General features: G+C 38.7%; 1 protein-coding gene across 1 annotated transcript; it reads right to left on the bottom strand.

Annotated features, from left to right (window-relative positions):
- Nucleotides 1–5,683: 5,683 nt before the first annotated feature.
- Nucleotides 5,684–6,124, bottom strand: LOC145165025 (uncharacterized). Its single transcript, XM_079083665.1, has one exon. It carries the CDS (start codon nucleotides 6,122–6,124, stop codon nucleotides 5,684–5,686), a length of 441 nt encoding a protein of 146 aa, XP_078939791.1.
- Nucleotides 6,125–7,049: the final 925 nt, after the last annotated feature.

Raw genomic sequence — 7,049 nt, 5'->3', positions numbered from 1 at the left:
TTGTCAAAAATACCATTTTTGGCTTGATTGTTGTGAAAATACACATTTTTCTGGTTTTGAGCTTTTCGGACCTAGTTTTTGGAAAATTTGTAGAAAAATCATCGTAAATCGAAATTTGGATCTGTAAATTCTGTAGTTTGGAAATTTTGTCTACTTTGTTAACAATTTTTCTAATAATTATTAATGGCTTCTAACAAGTGTGAAATTGCTCACCTTCACAGGCTGGTCCGAAATTATTTCAAATCTGATAGGCAGTTTTGTAAAATTCGCCAAAAATCGTAGAAAAATCGTATGAAAATGTGAGAGTAGTTATTTTAAAGGTATAAACCTGAACTTTTGGCATGTAAAACAGTTTTGAAAATATTATAATTTAGGTGGTCAAAACAGTTCGAGATTGGACCAAAACTTTTCTGCGAAGGGCTGATTTTTGAGTTTAGTTTATAGATCTTGGAACACAACACTCGTTTTTACTATTTTAAGTGTATAAATCCCAGATCAAGTAGTTTACATGTATTATATGTGATAACACATACTTTTATCAAGATTTTTATGAAGATCCAAGTGGTAAACTCCATATTCTTAACATATTTTTAGATTTATGAGATAAACAACACATAATCACCAAATAAATCATGTGAAACACACATAGTCATGCATATACACATAGATCTACACAAGACAACTTGTATTCTCCCCCAAAACAAAGTAAAAACAGAAAATAGGGGGTATGAACTCACCTTTGCTTTGATGTTTCGGTTTTGAAGAAGAAATATGAGAAGTGATTTGAGTTTAGAAATGAAACAAATCAACTTAGGGTTGTAATATCTTACCAAGGATAATGATCTTCGTGAAAAATCCTCTTGAAAGCACTCTAGATCTTCGAATTTTTTGGAGGAGGAAGGAGGTGTTCTAGAGAGAGTTTCTTAAGAGATTTTGAAGGAAATGTTGGGAAAATTTAGGGTTTGTGGTGGAGATCTGGATAACAACTTGGATCGTGATATCACTTTCCGAAGTAATATTTCTACCCTATGCCTGGGTTACAAGAAATTCAGCCTAGGATAATCCAAGTGGACACTTACGTTTCTAGGCACAGAAAACGTAAGCCGATATGCTAAAGGGTTCTGTGAATGTGTGATGGAAAACAAGAGCTGAAGAACGTCCGCCACTTCTGGAAAGGAAGAGTTGTTTATATATTGAACACGATTAGGGTTTCATTAGGGTTGGGCCGTCATTAGTTGCTTTCGAAGCAAGTAATATTAATCCGGATTAGGGTTACCAAAACTAACGAGTTTTGTTAGTTTTACCATAATCACCCTCAAGAAATTTAGTTTTAATTATGTTCCCAGCCAGGGGCTCTGCCCCTTGGACACCGCTAGGGGTGCTGCCCCTAGACCCCGCCAAAGGGGCGCTGCCCCTTTGGAAACCTCGGACCCGGGGGCGCTGCCCCCGGACCCCCGATTAGTCGTCGAACCGGCTTCTGACTCGATCTTATACATGCATACACTCCGCACAACCCCGTATATATATTAGAGTACAAATCATGATGCCCCTTAGCTCACATGTTAGTTCCAGTTACTTAAAAGGACATGGTGACACTAAAATCACCAACAATCCTCCCCCATTTTAGTGTAACCCTTCAACAAACATAACCTTATCAACAACAAAGCAAACTAGTACACAATGAAAATATCGAAACGATTGAATTTCCACTTAGTATCATACACTTGCAAATAATCGAGAATGAGGGTGTTCTAAGAATTGAACCCATCAACCCATTTAAATACCAGAAAGTAAAATACATACTAGTTTATTGAATTTCTAGCATAATACAACTTGACACTGTTATAAAGTCGTGTGTCCCAATCCTCTCATGATCGTATTAAGGTCAAGTCCACAACCTCTTGAAATGCGGCTACACTTCACAATCACGTAGGTAACTCCTTTCCATGTATCTGCACATACATTTATCAAAGGAATTATTAAGAAGTTAAACTTCAACCTGGCTAACTTGCAGAACCGAACACATACCTGGGATGAATACTTCATGTGTTCCAATCTATAAGTATGAGCTTTCCACATTGAATTCAACTCCTAACATTATATTAGGAGGGAATTGGGTGTCTCGTCATTATAGAATTAAATGGACTTTAATCCCATCCCGATTACAGACTTGTGCACTAAGTCTCTTGTCAGACCTTTAGTCAAGTGATCTGCCAAATTTTGTTGCGATTTCACAAACTCAACCGAAATCACACCATTCATGATTAGTTCTCTAATCATACTATGTCTAACACCTAGAAATAGGTGCTATCGGTTTAGACCACAAAGGATAGAAATAGGTGTTATCGGTTTAGACCACAAAGGAATCCCATAGACCAAATTCCTTAGCCACTCTGCTTCTTTACCAGCAGCTGCTAACGCAACAAACTCAGATTCCATTGTCGAGTTTGTAATGCAAGATTGCTTCTTGGAAGCCCAAGAAATGGCACCTCCCCCAAGCAAGAATACCCAACCAGAAGTTGAGGAATGGTCCTCCATGTTCGTAATCCAACTTGCATCTGAATGACCTTCTAAAACCGAAGGACTCCCAAAGTAACTCAAACCATAATTCATGGTTCCCTTGAGATACTTAAACACTCTATTCACTGCTTGCCAATGTTGAGCACTAGGATTGCTAGTGTACCTGCTCAACTTACCCACAGCAAACGCAATATCAGGTCTGGTACTTGTCATGGCATACATCAAGCTACCAATAGCCTTAGAGTATTCCAACTGTGAAAAGGGAATACCATTATTTGGCATTAATTTCACACTTGGGTCCATAGGAGTACTCACAGGAGAACACTAGGTAAAATTAAACCGCTTGAGAATTTTCTCAATATAATGACTTTGAGTCATTAACAATCCTTTGTTCATCCTCTTAATTCTTATTCCAAGAATTACATCAGCCTCTCCTAAATCTTTCATGGAAAACTTGGATGACAACAATTTCTTTGTTTCATCCACTTGATTTTGGTCGGTACCAAAAATCAACATGTCATCTACATATAAGCAAATGATCACTCCAGCTCTAGTAGCATCATCAAATCTACTATAAACACATTCGTCACATTGGTTTGTTTTGAAACCTAAAGACAAAATCACCTCATCAAATTTTTGATGCCATTGTTTAGGCGCTTGTTTCAGCCCATACAAAGATTTGACAAGTTTACAAACCATATGCTCTTTACCGGGCATAATGAAACCTTCTGGTTGTTTCATGTAAACTTCCTCGTCAAGATCACCATTTAAAAAGGCTGTTTTCACATCCATTTGGTGAATAACCAGATTGTGGATACTTGCCAAGGCAACCAACAATCTAATAGTAGAAATACGTGCAACTGGAGCATACGTATCAAAATAGTCAATACCGGCTTTTTGTCTAAAACCTTGAATGACTAACCTGGCTTTGAATTTTTCAATAGTCCCATTAACATTCATTTTCTTTTTGAAAATCCATTTGCAACCAAGAGGTTTAGAACCCGGAGGCAAATCAGACAACACCCATGTATTGTTCTCAAGAATTGATGACATTTCATCATCAATTGCTTCCTTCCAAAAGGCACTATCACGAGACTCCATGGCCTCTTGATAAGTCTTAGGATCATCTTCAATACTATAGCAATAAGAGTATTCAAGATTAATTTCACTCTTGAACCTTCCACCAAGTACAGTTGGAAGTCGGATCCGAAATTTTTCGCAACTTGACCTCTTTTGCTTCTACGAATTTCTTGTGGTTCTTGCACGATACCACCATCTTGACTTTCTGAATTTTGCTCTTTATTAGCATCAAAAGTCAGATCCCTAGGCCTTTGAATCGATGAAAACCTCATCTCATCAAAAATTGTGTCCCGCGATTCGATAACAGTGTTAATTGAAACCGAATCATTAGGTTCTATTACATAAAACCTATATGCCTTGGAATGTTCAGCATATCCAATGAATATACAATCAATTCCACGTTCTCCCAAATTTTTCTTTTTCGGCTCGGTAAGTTTTACAACTGCCCGACATCCCCAAACCCGAAAATAAACTCAAATTCGGCTTTTTCTTGAACCAAAGTTCATATGGGAGTATTTTGTTCCTTTTATTTGGAACCCTATTTAACAAATAGCAGGCCGTTAACATGGTCTCTCCCCAGAATCCTTCACTCAATCCCGAGTAAGACAGCATCGAGTTTACCATTTCCTTTAAAACTCTTGCGTTCAGCAATGCCATTCTGTTGAGGCGTGTAAGGTGACGTGGTCTCATGAATGATACCCACTGATTGGAAGTATATGGGATCCATATATTCACCTCCCCTATCAGTCCTGAGACATTTAACCGGAATGCCCAATTCTAATTCCACCTCGGTTTTGTATATTTTGAATTTATCTAAGGCTTCATCCTTAGAGTGCAACAAATACACATAGAAAAACCGAGTGCAGTCATCAATAAAAGTGACTACATACTTTTTATTCCCTAAAGAAGGAGTGGAATGAAAATCACACAGGTCACTGTGTACAAGTTCCAAAACAGCTGAATTTCTAGTGACACTAGGAAAGGGTTGTTTTGTCACTTTTGTAAGCATGCATGTTTTACATTTATCAGATGTCATATCAAAGGCTGGAATTAATCCATATTTTGACATCTCATGCATCCTTCTAAAGTTGACATGACCTAATCTTACATGCCAAAGCATAGATTTATCAACATTAGAAGCAGAAGATACAATTACAGAATTCTGAACAGGTAATAATTTATCAACAATATTCAAACGAAACATTCTATTATTTAAATATCCAAAGCCAACAAACATTCCACCCTTAGACAAAACAAACTTATCCGACCCAATAACTTGTTTAAAACCATCAAAATTCAAACAACTAGAGCTAACAAGATTCTTGCGAATCTTGGGAACAAACAAAACATCAAACAAACTAATTGTCTTTCTAGAAGTAAATTCAAGACACACGACTCCTAAACCACAAATAGGAATAAAAGAATCGTCTCCCATTTTCAGCATTGAGCCATCTTCAAGCGGATTTAATGTTTCAAACATCCGTTTATCCTTGCATACATGGTTCGTTGCTCCGGAGTCGATCCACCAAGCAACATCATCATCCTGCACATAGAATGATTCAGGGATAAATGAAACATAATAAACATAATTCTGATTAGAATTATCAAAGTTAGTCAAAAACTGACCTCCTTTAACTTGGGCCGAAGACCCGTTCACTTTCCCATTGGCTCCACTGTTTCCAGCACCATTGTTGCCCAAATTCACACGACAATCACGCTTGCAATGCCTAACTTGATTGCACCTCCAACAAACCAGATCCTTTCTCTTTTTGTTGGAGTTGCTTGGGACATGTTCCTGCTTACGTTTTCCATGTCCTTTGTGGTTCTGGTTCCTTGGTTTATTTTCAACCATATGAACAGAGGGCTGTCCAGGTTCAACTTTTCCTTTGGGTTTTTCAGATTTGTCACTTTCCTTCGCACGAAGAGATTCTTCAATACGAATGTGACTAGCAAGTTGAACCAATGACAGTTCCTCCTTTTGATGTTTCAAGTTATGTTTGAAGTCTTTCCAGGAAGGAGGCAGTTTGTCAATGATAGTGGACACAGCTATGGATTCATCCATATTCATTTTATGCAGTTTAAACTATCCGTATATGCCAAGGATTTCATTGTAATGTTCAGTGACAGACCTTGAATCTTCCATCTTATAATTATTAAAGTCACTAACAAGAAACTTCTTGCTAGAAGCATCCTCAGTAATGTATTTCAGTTCAAGGGTATCCCACAACTCCTTGGCACACAAGGCTTCACTATGGATATCAAATAAAGCATCAGACATCCCGTTCAGAATGTGACCTTTGCAGATGTAGTCATCATTGTCCCACTTCTGTCTCTTTCTTGTCTCTTCAGCCGTCTCAACAACACCTTCCTCAGGCTCTGCTGGTCTTGGAGTAGTCAGCACGTATGCTGCTTTCAGAGTGGTCAGCATGAAGTGCATCTTTTTCTTCCAACGCCTGAAATCGACGCCTTCAAACTTCTCCAACTTGACAAACCTAGTGGTCATCTCGCGGATTGAGTCACCCATCTCCAGAAACAGTGAATATCAGTTCGATTGTTGGGAAAATTTAGGGTTTGTGGTGGAGATCTGGATACCAACTTGGATCGTGATATCACTTTCCGAACTGATATTTCTACCCTATGCCTGGGTTACAAGAAATTCATCCTAGGATAATCTAAGTGGACACTTATGTTTCTAGGCACAAAAAACGTAAGCCAATATGCTAAAGGGTTCTGTGAATGTGTGATGAAAAACGAGAGCTGAAGAACGTCCGCCACTTCTGGAAAGGAAGAGTTGTTTATATATTAAACACGATTAGGGTTTCATTAGCGGGACCCCAGCCAGGGGCTCTGCCCCTTGGACCCCACTAGGGGCGCTGCCTCCGGACCCCCGACTAGTCGTCGAACCGGCTTCTGACTCGATCTTATACATGCGTGCACTCCGCACAACCCCGTACATATATTAGAGTACAAATCATGAAGCCCCTTAGCTCACATGTTAGTTCCAGTTACTTAAAATGACATGGTGACACTAAAATCACCAACAGGAAATGAGGTGGTGAGAAGGTGTGTTGGCCGAAAATAAGAAGAGAGGGGGAGAGAGGATGTGATGGTTACCTAGATGTATGAGATTTAAATATTACTTAATGGTTAATTTGCATGGAAGTCCACCATGCAAATGTGATGTGTCTATTGCTCATTAATTCTCTTCCTTCTTCATTGGGCCGAGAATTGGGCTTAAGATGAATGAAATTGAAGTAGTTTGGCCCACTCTTGGCTTTGCTCGATTTTGTGAAGCCCAATAAATATGTTTCGGCCCATTGAGCCCTTAAGTGGATTTATGGCCCAATTTAACATAAAGGAATGGATTTATAGCCCATTAGGGTTAATTGGATTAGTTATGGCCCAATAAGGCCCATTAGGGTTAGATTGAATCATTCTAGGCCCAAATG

The sequence above is a fragment of the Lactuca virosa genome, chromosome 3 (assembly GCF_052849685.1).
Source record: "Lactuca virosa cultivar CGN04683 chromosome 3, Lactuca_virosa_CGN04683_v6, whole genome shotgun sequence".
Lineage (NCBI taxonomy): Eukaryota > Viridiplantae > Streptophyta > Magnoliopsida > Asterales > Asteraceae > Lactuca > Lactuca virosa.
The sequence above is the reverse complement of the archived record's forward strand: the minus strand, read 5'-3'. Positions and strand labels throughout refer to the sequence as shown.

Coding starts and splice junctions, on each gene's coding strand:
- LOC145165025 (XM_079083665.1), bottom strand. CDS start 6,124: ATGGGTGACTCAATCCGCGAGATGACCACTAGGTTTGTCAAGTTGGAG.